General features: G+C 43.5%; 1 protein-coding gene across 1 annotated transcript in view; it reads right to left on the bottom strand.

Moving 5' to 3' along the window:
* The window catches only part of itgb5 (integrin, beta 5), a 129,675-nt gene extending 114,501 nt beyond the window's left edge, over positions 1-15,174 (bottom strand). The window contains exons 1-4 of the mRNA XM_067987321.1: positions 14,590-15,174; positions 14,248-14,333; positions 4,238-4,445; positions 1,042-1,291 (exon numbers count right to left, since the gene is read on the bottom strand). Coding sequence (XP_067843422.1) covers positions 1,042-1,291; positions 4,238-4,445; positions 14,248-14,333; positions 14,590-14,677 — 632 coding nt within the window. The 5' untranslated portion in view covers positions 14,678-15,174. The remainder of the gene's footprint in view (positions 1-1,041; positions 1,292-4,237; positions 4,446-14,247; positions 14,334-14,589) is intronic.
* Positions 15,175-23,162: the final 7,988 nt, after the last annotated feature.

Genomic DNA, 23,162 nt, shown 5'->3' with positions numbered 1-23,162 from the left:
GTCCTGTGTTGTAGCTTCACAAGGTTGGCACATCATTTTTAGGTATGCCTGGTGCTGCTCCTGGCATGCTCTTCTACACTCCTCATTGAACCAGAGTTGATCCTGTGGCTCGTTGGTAATACTAGAGTGAGGAATATGCCAGGCCATGAGGTTACAGATTGTGATGGAATACAATTCTGCTGCTGCTGATGGCCCACAGCGCCTCATGGATGCCCAGTTTTGAGTTACTAGATCTGTTCTGAATCTATCCCATTTAGCACGGTGGTGGTGCCACACAAAACATTGGATGGTGTCCTCAGTGTGACGAGGGACTTCGTCTCCACAAGGACTGTGCGGTTGTCACTCCTACCAATACTGTCATGAACAGATGCATCTGCAATAGGTAGATTAGTGAGGACGAGGTCAAGTAGGTTTTTCCCTCATGTTGGTTCGCTCACCACCTGCTGCAGGCCCAGTTTGGCAGCTGTGTCCTTCAGGACTCGGCCAGCTCGGTCAGTAGTGGTACTACCGAGCCACTCTTGGTGATGGACATTGAAAACCCCCACCCAGAGTACGTTCTGTGCCTTGCTACCCTCAGTGCTTCCTCCAAATGTTGCTCAACATGGAGGAGGACTGATTCATCAGCTCAGGGAGGGCGGTAGGTGGTAATCAGCAGGAGGTTTCCTTGCCTACGTTTGACCTGATGCCATGAGATTTCAAGGGGTCCGCAGTCAATGTTAAGTCACCCAGGGCCACTCCCTCCTGACTGTATATCACTGTACTGCCACCTCTGGTGGGTCTGTCCTGCCAGTGGAACAGGACATACCCAGGGATGGTGATGGAAGAGTCTGGGAGCTTCATGCTCTTCCAGGATGTTAAGCATACAAAATGTATAATTTAAGGAAAATATCTGATTTAACAAAAGTACTCAGTATACATGACAGGTATAAAGAAGAGAAGACTGTTACTATCCCTTTCTCAATTGGAGTACTACCAGAATTCCCATTATTTCAATAGGATACTTAGAACATCACTAACAAAGAATAGTTCAGTGTCACTCACCCTACACATGGGTTGTTCTGATATTTGGGTCCTGTGTATGAAAATGGTGACGTTGGTTTGTCAACAAATGTTCCAAAGCCCAGGCGAAAGTTGCTGGTGAGTTTTGCCATCTCTCGTGAGAGTGTTGTACCCAGCACACGGATGTTATCCAAATCATCTTTCATGGAGAGGGAAAGATCCATAAGATAGTACAAATCCACAGGATAATCATCCACCTGCCGCACCTGCATATGAAATGTGGTCTTTGCATCTATAAAATATGATAAAAACAATGTTTGTGAATTCACGTGTTGAATAAAATCCACAATGCCATCAAGCGAGGCTCACTGAATTTATCCTTAGCCCTTTGACATGTGATGCCACTGCTTGCAACAGAGTAACAAACTCTCAGATAAGGGATTCTATTTTTGTCATAGAGAAAATTAACTTCAGGAAGAATAGAATGGTAAACTGCTATTAAGAAACAATTGGGTCGCCAGGAAGTTCAATGTTTAGAAAAACAAAATATTGCACAGATTTGTGCCATTTTAGGTCAGAGCAAGTTGAGAACTATCCTCAGCACATCTCAGTATCCTTTTCAGTTGAATATTATAGACAGTAATGAGTGCATCCCTGCCATGTCAGAAGATGCATTCATTAAGGACATTAAGTTAAATCAAAAGGTAGCACAGTGCTGTCCTATATATTGAAGCACAACTCATGGCACCACTGAATCATGAGTAGCTGGCTCAATATCCAGTCTCAGCTGTGCCGCTATGGACAGGTGACTTTTCCACATTGAGGGGAAAAGACAGAGGGAGAGTCATCATTGAGCTGCCCTCGTAAATCTTCTGGCAGACAGCTCAGAGCACCACTACTAGAGGCCTGGGAACACTTTAACTGCCCACTCTTTTGGCTGCAACAGGTGTGCAGTCTGGGGAGAACAATACGAAAAAATTAGAGGATAACATACCCTCAAAATGAGAGATACCAAATATAATTTAAATAAAACATTTTATGGATGAATAATTCAAAGTTAATACATTAAGTCATGATTCTGTAGTATAAATATAATAATTTACATATCATAGTAGGTACAGCACAGGAGGCGGCCATTCGGCCCATCGTGCCTGTGCCGGCTCTTTGAAAGAGCTATTCAATTAGTCCCACTCTCCTGCTCTTTTCCCATAGCACTGTAAATTTTTTCCCTTCAAGTATTTATCCAATTCCCTTTTGAAAGTTACTATTGAATCTGCTTCCACCACCCTTTCAAACAGTGCATTACAGATCATAACAACTCGCTGCTTAAAAAAATGTTTCCTCATGTCGTCTCTGGCTCTTTTGCCGATCACCTCAAATCTGTCCTCTGGTTATCGACCCTTATGCCACTGAAAACAGTTTCTCCTATCTATCACTTCAATGGAAAAATTGTTGTAAAATCAGACTAATGTGGCAGGATGAGTTTATTTTCATTTAATGAGTGAGGTCTGGTCAATACTGAAAATAAATAACTATGTTTGGCCAGTCTGGACTGCAAGACAGACAGTCTCATCAACAGTTACTGAGAATTAATGTCCTCCTGGAAGAGGGTCTGGCGTTTCCATGGTGATCAGTACATCAAGTGAGTGGAGACATAATGGCCTCCACAAGGATGTTGTACATGAGCACCTCCAAGCCAGGAACCCTGGAGAATTTATGTATTTTTTCAATTGTGGCTGATTAGTTCTCTTGCTCAGGGAGAAAATAGGACCATGTCCATGGCCAGGGGTAACTCCCACTCCCCCCACTGGTGGGTGGGCACCAGAGTTTTCAGCAGGCATGGATGGGTGAGCCCCAAAGATGCACCCATAGTGGCGCTTGCCTGACCCATACAAATAAAGTACCCTCCCACTGACACTTCAAACTCCAGCACGGTCAACACTGGAGAACGTCGGGCAGAATTGCAATGTAAATGCCAGGATCACGACCGAATTAATTTTGGGCCCTGTTACCATAAACTGATTAGCATGATGGATACCTGTTCATCTTTTATTAAGCAGACAGAAATACACCAACAGACAATTTACTAATGCAGTAGTAGCCAATAACAGTCTAGAATGTTACCAGATATCCTAAATTTTTCTGCAACGTTTGAATCTGCTGTCAGCAAAGATGGACCTTTATACAGATGCCTTAGTTAAGCTGCCAGTACAGAGGGTTAATGGGCACTCAATATTAGGAGGTCACCCTGGAAAAGCTCTTGGACTTGAACTCGTTGCCTTTGACTTGAAAATATACAAAAACGTTTATTCCTACAGACAAAAAATAGTTGAAAGCTTTGATATTAAACAGAACAGTTTAAAATAAATTTTAAAAAGGTAATTAACTGGAGCAGGTCTGTACATGTCTTTAGAGATCAAACCGCAGACACTGAACAGAGAAATCTGTTCTGCCAAAACAACAGATTCAGAAAAGCAGGAGCTGCTTTAATCTTGCACTCAGTGTAACTCTCTTAGGACTTTGGTTTCAACTTGTACAAAATTTCAAAAAGATACATATATGTTAGGAAACATCCATCATTCCACACAGTTCTCTGATTTTTTCAAATCTCCAGCAGGAATTTTTACATATATTTGACATATAATGTTTACATCGTTAACACAATAGCTCCTGTATTATCAGACTTGGAGGCTCAGCTCAGTCTAATGCACAAGGCTCTTCTGGACTCTGAAAAATATTTAAAATAGGGAGTCGTCCCATAATACTACTCAAAGGCCTGAATGGCACTTCACACCACACTTAAAAAAGATTAAAATTTCCAGCTTGGTGGCCTTCCCTCATTTCCTCCCCCAGGAAAAACATGTGCTCCATGGGGGCTTAGGTCTCACTCAACATTCACAAAAATGTACTTTCTAACAGGAGTCACTAGAAGAGGGGTGGAATAGAAGAGGGGTGGTTGATTCTCGCATTCCCTAAACAAGGGCTATTGAACCCACTTATACTTCCCCAGTTGACATTGGTTACTTTTGCCAAGCCAGGGAATCAAACCTGAAACTTCCCTGGTCTATATGGCCAAGAACTACCAAGTGGTTCATTTACCCATTGACACACAAAGCCAGAAATGATAAAGACAAATCATCAAAAACCTTTTGGTTGATAAAATATAAAATCTACATTGTGCAGACCAAGCCTCCAAATCCAGGTATTCAGGCATCAAGATGCAGAACCAAGTCTTTACCTGGCCTTAGATTGAGAGCAATCTTTTGAGGCGTTAGTTGAATGACATCGGATTGCGATGATCCTGATCCCTTATTACTCAATGGGAAGTTTCTTTCTATCCGTATACTGCTTTGAGGACCCTCTATAAACTGATCTTTGCATCCTCTTTTAATCAAGCTTTCCCTAAAGTCACATCTTGAAGAGATGCTTCCCTTGTTGCCAAACTCCTTAAAAATAAAAGTGAAAATAAAATAAAAACACTAAATTAATCACAATAGTTACTGAGGCAGATAAACATTGCTCTATAAAGAAAATATGAATTACAGAAAACAATTTAATCATTATTCTTGTTTACCATCTCGAGACTATTATAGCTTTTCTAATATTTGCATATATATAAATCCCTTCCAGATGATTTCCCCTTCACATGCACTTTTCAAAATGCTTTTAGCTCTCTTTAAAAGCCATTTAAACTGTTCTAGTAGAAATCCTTGTTTCAACATTTTAGGAGGCATAGAATTACAGTATATATAAAAGAAAACCAATTGCTGTTTGGTATATGCACTTATGAACCTCATATGCAATTGTTCTAGGCAGTCTTTCAGCCTACTGAGCTTTCATGCGTGCATGAAGCAGGACACTGTGATAACAGGAAGGACAACTGTTGATGGTGTGCTGGGGTTGGATATAAAAACTGAGTTGTAGCTGTACAAGAAGGTCTCAAGCACAGAGAACTATAGCAACTGACACAGTGGATCAGAGCAGCATAACAAATGCATGATTAATAAAACAACCATTGTTTTTGCAGTCTACTCTGTGAGAGTGGGTTCTTTGCTGATTAGCTACTGCAGTAAACTGCAACACGATGGCACATGTGTGGGTGTAAGCGTAAGGAAATCTGGAATGTCCTGTAACAGGGTAGTACCTACCTACCAATGCTAATCTCCCCCTCTCCCAAAATATTATCAATTTTAATAAATGACATCTGTGAAATTAGTTTTTGTCCACCCCCTTCACTGTCTCCCAAAATATTCTGGGCTGAATTCCATCCTGCTTCAATTATAGGCAAGAGCACAGTAAATAATCTCACATTCCAGTTCCATAATAAATAACGAACTATTTAAAAATTGAAGCCAATATAACACAGCGGGTGGCAGCTACTACTTATTACTATAACATTAAAATAATCGCTTTTGTTTTCTTTATCACCCCATTAACATATTTTTGTGGAATATGATATATAATGCATTTTACAAAAAGTTGTGACCACAGAAACGTTGTGGTTAGTGTTTCAATGTGGCAGACATGAGCACTTTAAATGTCAAGTCCACAGCTAAAATGTCTGCATAACAGTAAACATGAATACCATTATAGTGTTCTTTTTAAAATTATTAATTATAATGTTATCTATTTATATAGGGAACAGGAATGCATGGTGCTTCTTTACCTCTGGGCCTGGGTACAAACTGAGCTCAAACAGATGGAATAAAAGTTTCTCTCTACAACAGCCATTAAAGATCTGAAGAGAAATTAACCCCATATACTTTCCACCACCAAACAGCCTTTCCCACCTAATCAAAACCGCCTTCCTCCACTTTTACCTCACCCCAACTGCCAGAACCTACATCCACATTTCCATCAACTTCAGGATGGACTACTTCAATGGTCTCCTTGTGAGCTTCCCAAGCTCTATTTTACTCAAACTCCAACTCGTTGAAAACTCTGCCACCTCTCCCCACCCTATTGATTCCTCTACTTGGCATCTTCCACTGTTTCGCTATTGCCCAATGCATTGAATTCAAAATTTCCATCCTCATTACAAACCCATCCATGATCTTGTTCCACCCAATCTCTGCAACATCCTTTAGTCCTATATATCAGCATGCCCTCTGCTCTTCGAACTCTGGCCTCGTCTGCATCTTTTTATTCATTCCTGGGATGTGGGCATCGCTGGCAAGGCCAGCATTTATAACCCATCCCTAATTGACCTTGAGAAGGTGGTGGTGAGCCGCGTTCTTGAATCGCTGCAGTCTGTGTGGTGAAGGTTCTCCCACAGTGCAGTTGAGTAGGGAGTTCCAGGATTTTGACCCAGTGATGATGAAGGAACGGCGATATATTTCCAAGTCAGAATTGTGTGTGAATTGGAGGGGAACGTGCAGGTGGTGGTGTTCCCATGCACCTGCTGCCCTTGGCTTCTAGGTCGCAGGTTTGGGAGGTGCTGTCGATGAAGCCTTGGCAAGTTGCTGCAGTGCATCTTGTAGATGGTATACACTGCAGCCATGGTGCGCCGGTGGTGGAGGGAGGGAATGTTTAAAGTTGTGGATGGGGTGCCAATCAAGCGGGATGCTTTGTCCTGGATGGTGTCAAGCTTCTTGAGTGTCGTTGGAGCTGCACTCATCCAGGCAAGTGGACAGTATTCCATCACACTCCTGACTTGTGCCTTCTAGATGGTGGAAAGACTTTGGGGAGTCAGGAGGGGAGTCAGAAGGTGAGTCACTCACCACAGAATATCAAGCTTCTGACCTGCTCTTGAAGCCACAGTATTTATGTGGCTGGTCCAGTTTAGTTTCTGGTCAATGATGACCCCCAGGATGTTGATGGTGGGGGATTTGGCAATGGTAATGCCGTTGAATGTCAAGGGGAGGTTGTTAGACTCTCTCTTGTTGGAGATGGTCATTGCCTGGCACTTGTCCGGCACAAATGTTACGTGCCACTTATCAGCCCAAGCCTGGATATAGCTTGCTGCGTGCGGGCACAGACTACTTCATTATCTGAGGGGTTGCGAATGGAACTGAACACTGTGCAATCATCAGCGAACATCCCCATGTCTGATCTTATGATGGAGGGAATGTCATTGATGAAGCATGTGAAGATGGTTGGGCCTAGGACATTGCCCTGAGGAACTCCTGCAGCAATGTCCTGGGGCTGAGATGATTGGCCTCCAACAACCACTACCATCTTCCTTTGTGCTAGGTGTGACTCCAGCCACTGGAGAGTTTTCCCCCTGATTCCCACTGATTTCAATTTTACTCGGGCTCCTTGATGCCGCACTCGGTCAAATGCTGCCTTGATGTCAAGGGCAGTCACTCTCACCTCACCTCTGGAATTCAGCTCTTTTGTCCATGTTTGGACCAAGGCTGTAATGAGGTCTGGAGCCGACTGGTCCCGGCAGAACCCAAAGGGAGCATCGGTGAGCAGATTATTGTTGAGTAAGTGCCGCTTGATAGCATTGTTGACGACACCTTTCATCATTTTGCTGATGATTGAGAGTGGACTGATGGGGTGGTAATTGGCCGGATTTGATTTGTCCTGCTTTTTGTGGACAGGACATACCTGGGCAATTTTCCACTTTGTTGGGTAGATGCCAGTGCTGTAGCTGTACGGGAACAGCTTGGCTAGAGGAGCGGCTAGTTCTGGAACACAAGTCTTCAGCACTACAGCCGGGATGTTGTCGGGGCCCTTAGCCTTTGCTGTATCCAGTGCATTCAGCCGTTTCTTGATATCACGTAGAGTGAATCGAATTGGCTGAAGACTGGCTTCTGTGATGGTGGGGATCTCAGGAGGAGGCCGAGATGGATCAGCCACTCGGCACTTCTGATTAAAGATGGTTGCAAACGCTTCAGCCTTGTCTTTTGCACTCACGTGTTGAACTCTGCCATCATGGAGGATGGGGATGTTCACGGAACCTCCTCCTCCTGTTAGTTGTTTAATTGTCCACCACCATTCACGACTGGATGTGGCAGGACTGCAGAGTTTTGATCCGATCCGTTGGTTGTGGGATTGCTTAGTTCTGTCTATAGCATGCTGCTTCCACCGTTTAGTATGCATGTAGTCCTGTGTTGTAGCTTCACCAGGTTGGCACATCATTTTTAGGTATGCCTGGTGCTGCTCCTGGCATGCTCTTCTACACTCCTCATTGAACCAGAGTTGATCCCCTGGCTCGTTGGTAATGGGAGAGTGAGGAATATGCCAGGCCATGAGGTTACAAATTGTGATGGAATACAATTCTGCTGCTACTGATGGCCCACAGAGCATCATGGATGCCCAGTTTTGAGCTGCTAGATCTTGTTCTGAATCTATTCCAGACAGTGGTAGTGCCACACAACATGTTGGACCGTGTCCTCAGTGTGAAGACGGGACTTCGTCTCCACAAGGACTGTGCGGTGGTCAATCCTTCCAATACTGTCATAGACAGATGCATCTGCGACAGGTAGTTTGGTGAGGATGAGGTCAAGTATGTTTTTCCCTCGTGTTGTGTCTCTCACCACCTGCTGCAGGCCCGGTCTGGCAGCTATGTCCTTCAGGACTCGGCCAGCTCTTTCAGTAGTGATGCTACCGAGCCACTCTTGGTGATGGACATTGAAGTCCCCCACCCAGAGTACATTCGATGCCCTTGCTACCCTCAGTGCTTCCTCCAAGTGGTGTTCAACATGGAGGAGGACTGATTCATCAGCTGAGGGAGGGCAATAGGTGGTAATCAGCAGGATATTTCCTTGCCCCTGTTTGACCTGATGCCATGAGATTTCATAGGGACCAGAGTCGATGTTGAGGACTCCTAGGGCCACTTCCTCCTGACTGTATACCATTGTGCCGCCACCTCTGGTGGGTCTATCCTGCCGTTGGGACAGGAAATACCCAGGGATGGTGATGGAGGAGTCTGGGACGCTGGTTGAAAGGTATGATTCTGTGAGTATGGCTATGTCAGGCTGTTGCTAGACTAGTCTGTGGCACAGCTCTTCCAATTTTAGCACAAGTCCCCAGATGTTAGTAAGGAGGACTTTGCAGGGTCGACTGGGCTTGGTTTGCCTTTGCCGAGTCTGGTGCCAAGTGGTCCGTCCGGTTTTATTCTTATGACTTTCTGTAGCGGGATTGTACAACTGAGTGGCTTACTAGGCCATTTCAGAGGGCAGTTAAGAATCAACCACATTGCTGTGGGTCTGGAGTCACATATAGACCAGACCAGGTAAGGACGGCAGGTTTCCTTCCTTAAAAGGACATTAGTGAACCAAATGGGTTTTTACGATAATCCAGTAGTTTCATGGTCACCATTACTGATACTAGCTTTTTATTCCAGATTTTATTTAATGAGCTGAATTTAAATTCCCCAGCTGTCATGGCAGGATTTGAACTCATGACCCTGGCTTATTAGTCCAGGCCTCTGGATTACTAGTCCAGTAAATAACCACTATCCTGTCCTTCCCTTTCAGCCATGTTGGTGCTACACTCTGCAACTCTCCCTAAACGCCTCCTCCTTGCTATCTCTCTCCCCAGCTTCAAAAACCTCCTCAAATCATACCTCCTAACTCACCAAGACTTGAGCCCCGATTTTAACCTAATTCGCCTGGCGGCAACGGGTTTGGATGCCCATTTTAAATCCCGCCTGATTTTACTCTCCATTGACTTCAGATGAGGTGTAGAGTGAGCCCCTGACCCGAACCCACCCCGTTCCTGCCGAGCAGTTTAGGTTAAAATTAGGATGGTAGTGTTCACCCATTTTCTTCTCTCTGAATCACCTTGGGATGTCTTATAATGTTAAAGACACTTTAAAAATACAAGTTGTGGGTGTAGTCCTAATGCAGCTTCAGAAGATAAAGGCTGTGGTTTTCTGCTCTTGTGTTCATCAACTCTCAATTTTCCACTCAATCACTTTAATGTGCAGAAAATCATGGTCTGTTGAGCAGAGAAGGGGAAAACCCTGGCCCATCAGTCCATAGCAAAAAGGCTACTCCAAAATCAACATAATGGGCAACGGTCCCATCGTAAAAGTGGGCAGTTTGAAATGGACAAAAACAACCCAGAGATACACAGGAAGGTGCATTTGAGTTATAAGTACATTGTTGAAATAACATCAGTATCTCCATTTAAAGGTGAATGTGATACACTAGTTTAAGACAGCTGAACCCAAATTAGAACTAAGCTTGGCATAGATGGGTTTGATGGTACATCCAACTGTTCTAAGCTCAGAATCAACAACGCTTCTAACCCCACAATGGAAAATGACATGTACCTCCCAAATCATATGAAACCTTAAAATACTATAATGTATACACAATCAATACCTAAGGGTAATTTAAATTAAATGTAAAAATCAGGTTAATTACCCTTACATTTATGTCACAGCATCTTAATCTTACAACTGTCACGGAGCAATCAAGATAAATCCTAAATCGGTGTGTGTTAAACATGTAGATGTAGGCATACATAAATAAACACACCGACAACATACAGGTTGGCAGTGGCAGTGAGGTTTAGGTTATGTTTCAAATTTGAAGCTCTCCTTATATTCATAAACCACAAAAGTATTGCCTCTATGATTCGTAGCATCCTTAATTCTTCTTGATTGAATTACAGCCTTTATAACTCACAGCCAGCCATCTATAATCCTAGATTTACTCTCAAAAGTTTTAAATACTAGCCTGCTCCCTGATGGTAGCTCTCAGCTAAAAAAATCTTGGCTATGACCTTGGCTTCTGCCAAAGATTTAAAAGGTCAAGCCTATTCCAGCCATCAAGTGTAAACCTAGTATTGACCTCATTCCTCATCTTGGGGAGAACAAAACGCCAGGCAGACATAAATATTTTTATTCCTATGAAATGGTGACTCAGGTTTGATTTTAATTCAATACTTCTTTATAAGTCTGCTGGATTTCCACTTTTCCATGCATTTGTGTAACACTTTTCTTTTAGCTTGATACTATCTTAATATCTTATCTGTAAAAATATTGTGCAATACTAAAAAGATCAAAATAATTAATTAAGCATCATTGTTTCTTCCAAAGTAAAATCTGGAAATCAAGGTCCCCGTACCTTTGATTAAAGCTCTATGTTAAAAAGTGGTTACTAGAGTCCCAACAAGAATCAGACTGCTTGATGCAGACTCAGAAATTCATTTGTAGAAAAATCTGTGTAACGTCCATAATGCTGAGAGGATGTTTCCCCTCATAGGGGAATCTAGAACTGGGGGCATAGTCTCAGAATAAGGGAGAGTTACAGAGTGTAGCACCAACATGGCTGAAAGGAAAGGACAGGATAGTGGTTATTTACTGGACTAGTAATCCAGAGGCCTGGACTAATAATCCAGGGTCATGAGTTCAATAAGGGGAGATGAGGAGAAATTTCTTCTCTCAGAGGTTTGTGAACCTTTGGAATTCTTCGCCCCAAAGAGTGGTGGAGGCTGTGTCATTGAATATATTCAAGACTGAGTTAGACAAATTTTTGATCAGCAAGGGAGTCAAGGAATATGGGGAACAGGCAGGAAAGTGGAGTTGAGGCCAGAATCAGATCAGCCATGATCTCAATGAATGACAGAGCAGGCTCCAAGGGCCAAATGGCCTACTCCTGCTCCTATCTCTTATGTTCTTATTAATCGTACAGTGAAGGAGCATCTTGCAAATTGTGACCATAATATGATTGCATTTGATATTGCGTTTGAGAAAAAAAGAGTCACAAACCAAGGTATTAAAATTAAGTAAGGGAAACTTTGAAGCAATGAGAAATAAACTGACCACAATAAATTGGGCTAAGCTATTAATGGGTAAACCTACAAATAGTGGGAAGTATTCAAAGAAGTACCTATCCCTAATTTGTGTAGTTAAGCAACCATGGTCACCAAATGAGGTAAGAGACAGTATCAAACTAAAAGAAAAGGCTTAGACAAATGCAAGGAAAAGTGGAAATCCAGCAGACTCGGAGAGTTATTAAAAGCAACAAAAAGATGCAAAGAAAGTAATGAGAGGTGCAAAAAGGGAATATGAAAAAAATTGCAAGGGATATTAAAGCCAATAGCAAAAGTTTTTATAAATATATTAAGAGAAAGAGAGTGGTAAAGTGGAATATGGACCCATTAAATATGGATGCAGGCAAGACTATAATGGATAATAAGGAAATAACAGACTTGTTAAATGAGTAGTTTGTATCCATTTTCACAGTGGAGGAAGAGGACAAAATCTCAGCGGTACAATGGAACCTAAAAATAAGTCAAAGGGAGTAATTTACTGGATTTAATATAAGTTTAAAAAATGATAATGAAGAAAATAATGGGCCTTAAGATAGGCAAATCTCCAGATCCTGATAGTTTCCATCCCAGGGTATTAAAAGAAATAGGTGAGGAAATTGTAAATACATTAGTCATAATTTTTACAAAGCTCTCTAGATTCAGGAATTATGCTTTTGGATTGGAAAATTCCAAATGACATTCCATTATTTAAAAAGGGAGGGAGAGAGAAACCAGGTAACTACAATCAGTTTAACATCAATTGTGAGGTAGTTACTGGAATCTATCGTCAGAGACATTGACTGAGCACTTGAACAAGTATCAGTTGATCAAAGAGAGTGAGTATGGCTTTGTGAAGGGTAGGACATGTCTGACTAATCTAGTTGAATTTTTTGATGGGGGGGGGGGTCACTGGCATGGTAGATCGGGGATTATCTATGGATTTGGTCTATATGGACTTCCAGAAGGCAATTTTATAAGATTCCACAAAAGAAATTATTAGCAAAAGTGATAGCGCACGGTATTGGAGGTAATCTTGCAACATGAGTTGGCGATTGGTTGGGAGGTAGGAGACAGAGAGTAGGGATAAAGGGAACGTTTTATGATTTGTGGAATGTGACATGGTGTTACTCAGGGATCTGTAATGGGGCGTCAGTTTTTCACCATATATATTAATGACTTGGATGAAGGAACAGAATTGTACATCCAGATTTACAGATGACACTAAGCTAAAAGGAACTGCAAGTTTTGTGGATGGGAGCACGAAGTTACAAAGGGACATAGACAGACTAAGTGAGTGGGCAAAACTATGGCAGATGGAGTTCAAAGTGGGGGAAGTGCGAGATCATCCACTTTGGATACGAGAAAGACTATTCAGAATATTTATTAATGGTGAGAGACTAGGAGTTGTGGAGCAGCAAAGGGATTAGGTGTCCATGTACACATATTTGAAATTACATTTTAAGTAGATGCTGAAAACAGATATGCCACAGAATCATAGAATGGTTACTGCACAGAAGGAGGCCATTCAGCCCATCGAGCCCACGCTGGCTCTTTGTAAGAGCAATCCAGTTAGTCCCATTCCCCCACTCTTTCCCCGTAGCCCTGCAAATTTTTTCCCTTCAGATATTTATCCAGTTCCTTTTTGAAAGCCACGATTGAATCTGCTTCCACCGCCCTTTCAGGCCATGCATTCCAGATAACTACTCACTGTGTAAAAAAGATATTTCTCATGTCGCCTTTGGTTCTTTTGCCTATCACCTTAAATCTGCATCCTCTGGTTCTCGACCCTTTCGCCAATGGGAACAGTTTCTCTTTATTTACTTTATCTAAACCCTAGTGTCACGGCTGGTGAGGATGTACGTGGTTGCAATCTATATAATACACAAGTGGCACTGAACACTGGGAGTCAAGATCAAACGTAACCTTTAGATGAAATGGGAATATTTGGACTGGGACATGGAGAAGTAATTCAGTTCCCATTTGAAAGTTTTGTATTCCATTATAAATGCTCTTATCCATATTTATAGCTGCATATAGTGACACCACTATACCGGTGGCCAGAATGGAGGTTGATATTTGTAACGAAAACTGCATATGAAAACTCATCATGTTGCAATCACACCCTCCTGCCAGTGGTGATACTGCATTGCCTCCACTGGAGGAAACTGTAATTACACCATGACAAGTTTACATTGGCGATTCCCAGTATAATGGAAAAAGTTGACATGAAGTGCCTACACATGTATCATTGTTTTATGTATTATATTTCCCCTTTCCAGGTTGAACATTACTCATTAACCAAGTTCTGCTACCACCATTACTTATTTTTCTGTTGTGATCCTCTTTTCCCGAGCTGGGGCCATTGTTAGTAAATCTGAATTAACTGCGAAGCAGCCAAAGGAATCACTGGGATAATCTTAGGGTTAATCTTAACATTCCATTCGCCAGTGAAAATGGATGATGCAAAATAAAACTCTCGTAAATTGCTATTTTAGAAGTTTTTTAAAAAACTGTTAAGTTTGCTGAGTGGCCTACCTCTTTAGCACACCAGCCACAGTCAGGGTGAATAAGCAAACACTCTTTGCAGGAGGTAGCCCGTCCACTTGTACAAATATTGAGACCTTCGACACAAACAGAGAAAGGTGTCACTTTTCTACGCGTAACCATCGATGAAAGGCGTGAATCGTCTGCTTTCCACACCTTCAGCGCATTATGTTCGTGCTGTGAGGCTCAGCAAAGTCAACCGTGCACGTCATATCAAGGTTTTACTCCATAAATATGAAGCATCAACAATACACAAGCACGCTCCTGACATCATCAATGTTTACTATTAATGACACCGAGCGCAGTACTTCAAACTCGTTTAAAATAACTCACCTCTAACATTTTGCATGAATAGGTAAAGAACTGGATAAAATAAAAGCAAATAATTTAAGATCCTCTTCTTGAACATGGCTTTTTGCATTTCTGTTGATCGTGAGTATTCAAAACATGTCCTTTTTTCCCTCCCCCCGATCCTAACAGCGCCGCAGCCACCAATCAAAAAAACTCGGAAGTTTGGCAGCAACAATCACAGTCGGACTTGCATTCGTACTTTGGGCTCAGACATTTCGAGACGTTGCGTCTCCCAAACCTTTCTGCACCGTCGCGGTCTCGAAAACTCATCCTGACATCGGTCCGGGACGGAGAGTGCCGATCAGTGCCCGATGTCCGGCTCTCAGCACCAGCGACCACGTAAAAACATCGGCTCTGCCTGGGCTCCTCTGCCTTTCTCTCCTCAGCTCGCTATTCAACAGGGATTAAACTTCACATGGCTTTCACCTAACTCGGTGCAGCCTCTTCTTCGACCACTTTCCACACTGATCTGCGCCCTAAACTGAACTGCAGGGGACCGCCCTCCTGAGTGCCGGCGGCGCTACTTTGTTCCCAGTTCAGTCCCGAACCCGAGCCCCACAAACCAGCCGCGCAGGTCAGCGCTAGACCGCGCCTCCTTCACCGACCTGTTCAATCACATCGCAGCGTCCACAGCTCCGGCACAATCAGAGCGCCGCACTCCGAGTTAACCCTTTCATCTCCGCCGCGCATTCATTCCATTGACTTCCCCGGTTCGTTTCATTCCCAACAGTCAAGGTCCGTCCGCCTTTGGAAAGCTTTGTGGGTCGGATTACCTGTCCACGCATGCGGTAGAGTTTCTCCGACAACTAGTTTATGTTTAGCAAATAAAATATCCGTCTTAAGCCATTGGGATCGCCTAGATTGACCTGAGGGGTCGGTAACATATTGGTGTTCACACCGAGTGTTTTTTAAAAAATTGTTACAAACATAATATTTTACCAGTAATGCCCCTTTAATTGATCGTTATATATAACAGTGGTAGGGCTGCACACCGTAAAATAAAAGCTATAAATGAATGTTTTTCATTCTTTTAATCGAAACCTCTTCAGAGGAGCACATTGAAAACAAGCAAAATATTTCCTTCATGAAGCAAGTACCATCAATGTCAAGCGGGTACATGGAGACTTACTCAATTTTTCAGATTTCAAAAATTTGAAGGTTTTTAAAAATATACATTCACTGATCCCATTTTGCACTTGTGCTGGGTACAGTATGTAGTGCAGTGGTTATGGTACTGCACTAATAATAGAGAATGTAAGTTCAAATCACGGCTTGGCAGTTTGATAATTTGAATTCAGTGACCATGAAGCTATTGGATTGTTGCAAAAACCTGCTGTCCTTACCAGGTTTATACAGCAAGCCACTCAGTTGTATCGAAATTGCTACCAATGGTTCACCATCACCACCTTCTCAAGACAATAAATGCTGGCCTTGCTAGCAACTCGCACATCCTAAGAATTAATAAAATTTGGCATTCATACTGTCATTAATAGTAAATACTGATTAAGTTAGGAGCTCTTTATATTTGTAGGGTAAAATGTAGACATCAAAAGAACAGCAATTTCATTAAACCAATATCTTTATTGGTTTATAATATTTCATATCCCATTGCATTGCTCATTGATAAAACATTGTTTGGAATATTTATGTAGCATATACTCAACTTTCCTGCTAAACCCCATGCTAATTAATGTCATTAGACTGTCTTTAACCTCTGACACATTCCCTACTTTCTTCAAATCTGCCATTATCACCCCCCACGTCTCAAAAAAACACCTCAACCCCTCCGTTCTCTTCAACTATTGCCCTAACTTCACCTCTCTCTACAAAGTCCTGGCTCACAACTATGTACTCACCTCTCTCAGTCAAGATCCTCCAATCGGGCTTCTCCCCTTCCATAGCATTGAGACTGCCCTGAGCAAGGTCACAAATGACTGCGGTTATGGCTTATTGCCTCTCTTCACTTTCCTCGATTTCTCTGTTTCCTTCAACACTATCAGTCACTCTCTCCTTTACAGTCCACATCTTTGGCACTGTTTGTGATGATTCTGCTCACACCTATTGCATTGTGGACATTACATCTCCTCCAATATCTTCCCCGTTTGGGCGAAGTGACAATGGGAGACTGGCATGCATGGATCTGTACCCCTGCATGAACCAGTAATTTTAAGAGAGGAAGGGAAAGAAAAATGGGAAAAGAATTAGAAAAAGGAAAAAGGTGTACTTTAACAGGTTTGTTTTGTCATTTTTATTTTATGTTCCTTCTTGCATTCAATGTGATACCTTTGGTTAAACTGGCAAATGTTCTGAATTACATCAGCATCTGGCATCGAAAAACTCACCTTCACAAGCAGCAAAAAATGTTTACTCTTTTAGCACACAGAAAGTGAGTTTATAAATACAGTTCAAAATTGGTTCATAGGCTATTTTTTAAAGTATAAATTAATGAGGTATAAACAAAATACTGGTGGGAATATTGAAACATTTTTATTCCATTCTTGAGCTCTATGATCTCTTTCTTTGTGAATAATAGCAATATTTACTGTAATCTGCTGTATACCACATACAATGGTGTAGCTTCTAAGGGTTTTTTTCCATATATATATCATGAACATTGATGAAATATTACTTTCTTTATGATGTCACAATAATAGCTGTAACATCCATAGCATTGAAACTGCTCAAAGCAAGATCACAAATTACTGCAGTTTAACTACTTCAGGGACTCAACATTTTGAAATCAGAGCTAACACCAGTATAACTTATATTTTTACTGAAATAGAATATAGTACCATTGTTTAAGAGGGATAGACCGAGTAATTACAGGACAGTTAGTCTAACCTCGGTGGTGGGCAAATTATTGGAATCAATTCTGAGGGACAGGATAAACCGTCACTTAGAAAGGCACGGAGTAACCAAGGACAGTCAGTATGGATTTGTTAAAGGAAGGTCATGTCTGACTAACTTGATTGAATTTTTTGAGGAGGTAACAAGGATGGTCAATGAGGGTAGTGCATTTGATGTAGTCTACATGGATTTTAACAAGGCTTTTGACAAAGGTCCCACAAGGCAGACTAGTCAAAAAAGTACAAGCCCATTGGATCCAAGGGAAAATGGCAAGTTGGATCCAAAATTGGCTCAGTGGCAGGAAGCAAAGGGTAATGGTCGACAGGTAATTTTGTGACTGGAAGGCTGTTTCCATTGGGGTTCCGCAGGACTCAGTACCAGGTCCCTTGTTTTTTGTGTTATATATTAATGATTTGGACTTAAATGTAGGGGACATGATTAAGAAGTTTGCAGATGATACAAAAATTGGCCTTGTGGTTGATAGTGAGGAGGTAAATTGTAGACTGCAGGGAGATATCAATGGACTGGTCAGGTGAGCAGAAAAGTGGCAAATGGAATTCAATCAGGAGAAGTGTGAGGTAATGCATTTGGGGAGGGCAAACAAGGCAAGGGAATACACAATAAATGGGAAGATACTGAGAGGTGTAGAAGTGAGGGACCTTGGAGTGCATGTCCACAGATCCCTGAAGGCAGCAGGACAGGCAGATAAGGTGGTTAAGAAGGCATATGGAATACTTTCCTTTATTAGCTGAGGCATAGAATATAAGAGCAGGGAGGTTACGCTAGAACTGTATAAAACACTAGTTAGGTCACAGCTTGAGTATTGTGTACAGTTCTGGTCATCACATTACAGGAAGGATGTAATTGCATTAGAGAGGGTACAGAGGAGATTTACAAGGATGTTGCCAGGACTGAAGAATTTTAGCTATGAGGAAAGATTGGATAGGCTGGGGTTGTTTTCTTTGGAACAGAAGAGGCTGAGGGGTGATTTAATTGAGGAATACAAAATTATGAGGGGCCTAGATAGAGTGGCTAGGAAGGACCTATTTCCCTTAGCAGTGAGGTCAATAACCAGGGGGCATAGATTTAAAGTAATTGGTAGAAGGATTACAGGGGAGCTGAGGATTTTTTTTTTCACCCACAGGGCAGTAGGGGTCTGGAACTCACTTCCTGAATGGGTGGTAGAGGCAGAAACCCTCAACTCATTTAAAAAGTACCTGGATTTGCATCTGAAGTGCCGTAACCTATTATGCTATGGACCAAGTGCTGGAAAGTGAGATTAGGTTGGATGGCTCATTTTCGATCGGTATGGACATGATGGGCCGAATGGCCTCCTTCTGTGCCCTAAATTTTCTATGAGTCTATGATTCTATGAAAATAATTACTTCGGAATCATGATTACCATATATTCTCCTTGTAAGGATGAAATCAGAATACATATGAACATATTGCAAAAATATTACTGCAGTTCCTAAATGTTAAATATATCATGAAAGATCTTGTTTTGAATTTGTTATGCTTAATATCTTGAGTCACCTTCTTTTGTGAAATATAAACAGCATATTATGATTCTTTTATAGATATTCTCTGCATATGTGTGTGCTGCATTTATGCTTCTACATATCAACCATAAAAATTTGCAGGTTGCATAGGCTGGGTATGAATTGTAAGAGAATACACTGTGTTCTGTATTATTGCCCACCAGTAGCAATAATAGGTTCCAACTCTACATGAAGGATAACTGGACCTTAGCATCACTCCCCTGTCTCCCTCTCCATCTCCCAAAAAGGGGAAGCTTAAAATTGATTCAATACCACTGCCATTAGAGAGGAGGTGATACAAAAAGTTTCTCTTTCAGGAGAGGAGAAGCATTGAAAACATTTAAGTTGTTTACAGTGATGGCATATCACTTTCATTATTTTATACATGGAGATTACAATAACATTGAGTGTTTTATTCTTCTTTTATACATCTCTATGTCATGTATTTTGCTATAAAGCAAGCAAACAAACATTTAAAAAAAACCTTGCAAAACAAATCAATCTATTTTCAAAAACAGTTTATGCAAAGATATGTCAAGCACATCACAACTAATCATGCATATCAGCGTAATTTTGTTTGTAAAATAGTTGTTACAGTTGAAAACAGCAGAGAATGGATAATGGTAGCTTTGTGAGACACTATTCTTGACTTATGTAACATTTGAGCTCAGCTACAAAACTATCCACATGGCAACATATGGTTAAGTTTTGCGAGCTAAGCAGCAGTTGCACATCTGCATGACCAATGCAGAGGGATTGATCAAAAAGTCCTAGCACAAGATAGCTGTACTGAAAGGGTTAATTCCTTCCCTTACATGACTTTAGTATTCAAACAAAATATCAGTGCACTACATATAGTGCAGGTAGTGTTGACAAATAAAAAAAGGTTCTTCTCCTTTAAGCCAAAAGTTCTTGGGCGCTAAATTGGGCCTTGTAGCGCCCATGGTTTCGGTGCTACACGGCCTCTCTGACATCCAAAATGGCATCTTGGATGCGCACACATGTTTCCTGCTTGACATGTGCCAGACGCCATCTTGGTGTAGGAGTTAGCGCATTCGCTAATCCCGGACACTGGAAGCATGTAAAGAAGGGAGAAAATAGCTGCAATCAGTGTGCAACGCTGATTTGAAGTGATTCACACAATTTTGGACCTTAATGCTCAACTCAACGCACAGTCTTATCCCCGACCATCTAAACGTTTCCCCCCACCAGCACTATTTAAAGGGCCATGCAGGTTTTGCAGGTTAGTTGCTGGATTATTGCTTCTGGCTGCTGGAGGAGTAGGAAGTGTTTTTTGAAGCTCCCTATTCTTATTGAGAGTTCGTAAACTACTTTTGAGAGTGCTTTGGCAGGTATTGCCTTACGGGTCGGAAAGTTACAACCCTGATGGAACAACATTCCTGCCAACCATGGGTGGTTTGCTAGGGCTCCCGTTGGGCATTGAGCATGACTGGGAACATTCAGAGAGGCCACGCATAGCGGGTCAAGGTGCGAGGAGAGGGAAGGCGAGGAGGCGCAGGGCACTGAGCAGGAGGCCGTATCCAACGAGGGCCTTCTGGGACCAATTTTCTCAACATGACTGAGGAGGATTGCATCCGACGCCTGAGGTTCACCAAGAAAGCCATGACTGAGATCTGTCAACTGGTGCGGCCACAACTACAACGTCAGAGCAGGGCAAGGACAACATTGCCTGTGGCTGTGAAGGTCACTGTGGCGCTGAATTTCTACGGCTCAGGATCACTTAAGGCCTCTGCTGGTGACATGTGCAACATCTCACAGTATGCAGTGCACTGCTGCCTATGGGAGGTCACAGATGCACTGTACGAGACGAGGAACAGGTTCATCACCTTCCCTCTTGACAGACAAGCAGAATGAGCGAGCACGGGGGGCTCGCTCGCATTGCTGGCTTCCCCATGGTGCAGGGTGCCATTAACTGCATGCACATTGCCCTGCATGCCCTGCATATCAACTTGTCAGTCTTCGTCAACCGAAAGGGCTTCCACTCCCTCATCATGCAGCTGGTGTGTGACCACACGCATCGAATCATGGAGGTCGATGCCCGCTACCCTGGGAGCAGTCACGACACCTTTGTCATGCGGCAGTCCAATGGTACAGGCTATCTTTCACCCGACTCGGCAAGTCAAAGGCTGGCTACTGGGCGGCAAGGGCTAGCCCCTCAGGCCGTGGCTCATGACTCTGGTCAGGAACCCACGCACATGTGCACAGCAGGCCTATAATGAGAGCCATGCTGCCACACGCAACATCGTGGAGCACACCATAGGCCTCCTCAAACAACGCCTGGAGCGGTCTGGAGGAACCCTGCAGTACTCCCCTGAGCGGGTGAGCAGATTTGTGGTGGTCTGCTGCATGCTGCACAACCTCGCCATCATGAGGAACCAGCCTTTGCAACCAATGATCGGAGAAGACCCTGAGCCAGAGGTGGAGGAGGAGGAGGCTTAGGAGGAAGAGGAGGAGAAGGAGGAGGGGAGGAGCCGGAAGAGGAAGTGAAGGAAGACGCAAGGGTGCAACAGGAACCACACGCCTTGTCTGCAAGGGCTGTGCGTGCTCGCCTGATCCATGCCCGCTATCAATAATTGGAACTACATCCCCCAACTCACCAACAGTCCTACATTCCCCACCTTTCCTCTCCCACAAGACAATCAAATTGCCCTCCATCAGATTACACATTGGTGTCCCTCTCAGCTCATTGCATGAATAAAAACCACCACCAAAACTCTGATTTATGGATTAATACATGAAAATATGCAGACATAACAGAACTATTCACCCTTGTGCATTCCCTTAGTGCTTGTTGTTCGTGTGTCTTTACCTATCCTAGTGCTCCTATGAGGTGCTTCCCCAGTGGCTGGAGCATGGGTGGTGGAAGGCTGCTGGCTTTCAATGGAGGAACGTCCAGGTGGCCTTGGAGGACGACCTTGAGCAGCTCTGGGCCTGGAGGGCCCAGCTTCAGACTGCACCATCTCAGCATGCGCTGCAGCAGTCTGGCCTGGCTGGCCGAGAGACAGCAACAGGGGCACTGGCGGAGTGGCAGGGGTGGGAGCAGGAATGCTGTTGTCCTGAGAGAGGACAGCAGGTCCGACTGCCATGGCGCCACTGCCATGCTCCCGGGGTGGCGCCTCAGCACTCCTGGTGATCGGCTGGAGAACGGATTGCTGGAATGCTGTGATGCCCTGGAAGCCCCATTCCACAGTGGTCCCCAGAGCCATGATAGCAGCAGCCTGAGCTTCCAATGCAGCAGTCTGAGCTGCAAATGCAGCAGTCAGACCTTGGATGGCAGATGTTTGTGCTGCAATGGATGCTGTGACATCAGTCATCAGACGCTGCATCATGGTGGGTTCCACAGGTGCGCTGATGGAGGTGACTACCCGTTCTATGTTGGAAAGGATGGGCTCCAAGCTCAGCGCAAAGCCCTGCGCCAAGTTGGAGCTGGAATCCTCCATGCCCCTTCTCATTATGCGCAGGCTTTCTGGCAGGCTTTCCAGTGCCCCAAGCATTTGTTGGTGTACGCCCATCAGCTGTCTTCTGTAGCTTGGTTCATCAAAGTCCTCATCTGACTCCTCTGCAGCAGAACTAGTGAGCGGCCTCGCCCTCCAGCAAGTTGGCTCCTGTGGTATCCGTTCCCTCCACCCCGGCTCCTGCGCACTTGTGCTCGGTGTCTCACCACATGCAGATCCCTCCTCTAACCTAACCTCTAAAGGATGCGCAGTGTCAGTCTCTGAGCTGGTGGAAGCAAGTGTCAGATCGAGTGACGGTGTGGCTTCAGTGTCCTCATCTTCCTCCTCCTCCTCCTCCTCCTCGGGTGCCATCACTTATTCTTGGGTATCTGCAATGACAAAGGAAAACAGGTTGAGTTGTGGAGTGGGGAGAGGAGCAAGTAAGAGGTACGTGCTGACAGCATGTGCAGCACATGAGTCAGAAAAGATTATGGGAGGAGGGAGATGTGGAAAAGGAAAAGGAGTATTAGATATGCAGAGACCCCCCCCCCCACCCCCTTGACCGGGACCTCCAGCGCGGCATGTTGTGACGGCTGCAGCGACAGCCCACCCAATGATCTGCAGCACCATCTCCTCTAGAGGGGTGAGGACGTGTAGATGTGCCCGCCCAGCCTCTGGTCCCTCCTCCTGCCACCTTCTCCTGCAAGACAGA

Source organism: Heptranchias perlo, chromosome 7 (assembly GCF_035084215.1).
Source record: "Heptranchias perlo isolate sHepPer1 chromosome 7, sHepPer1.hap1, whole genome shotgun sequence".
Taxonomy (NCBI): Eukaryota; Metazoa; Chordata; class Chondrichthyes; order Hexanchiformes; family Hexanchidae; genus Heptranchias; species Heptranchias perlo.
Note: the sequence above shows the minus strand (reverse complement) of the source record. Positions and strands in the feature narration are given on the sequence as shown.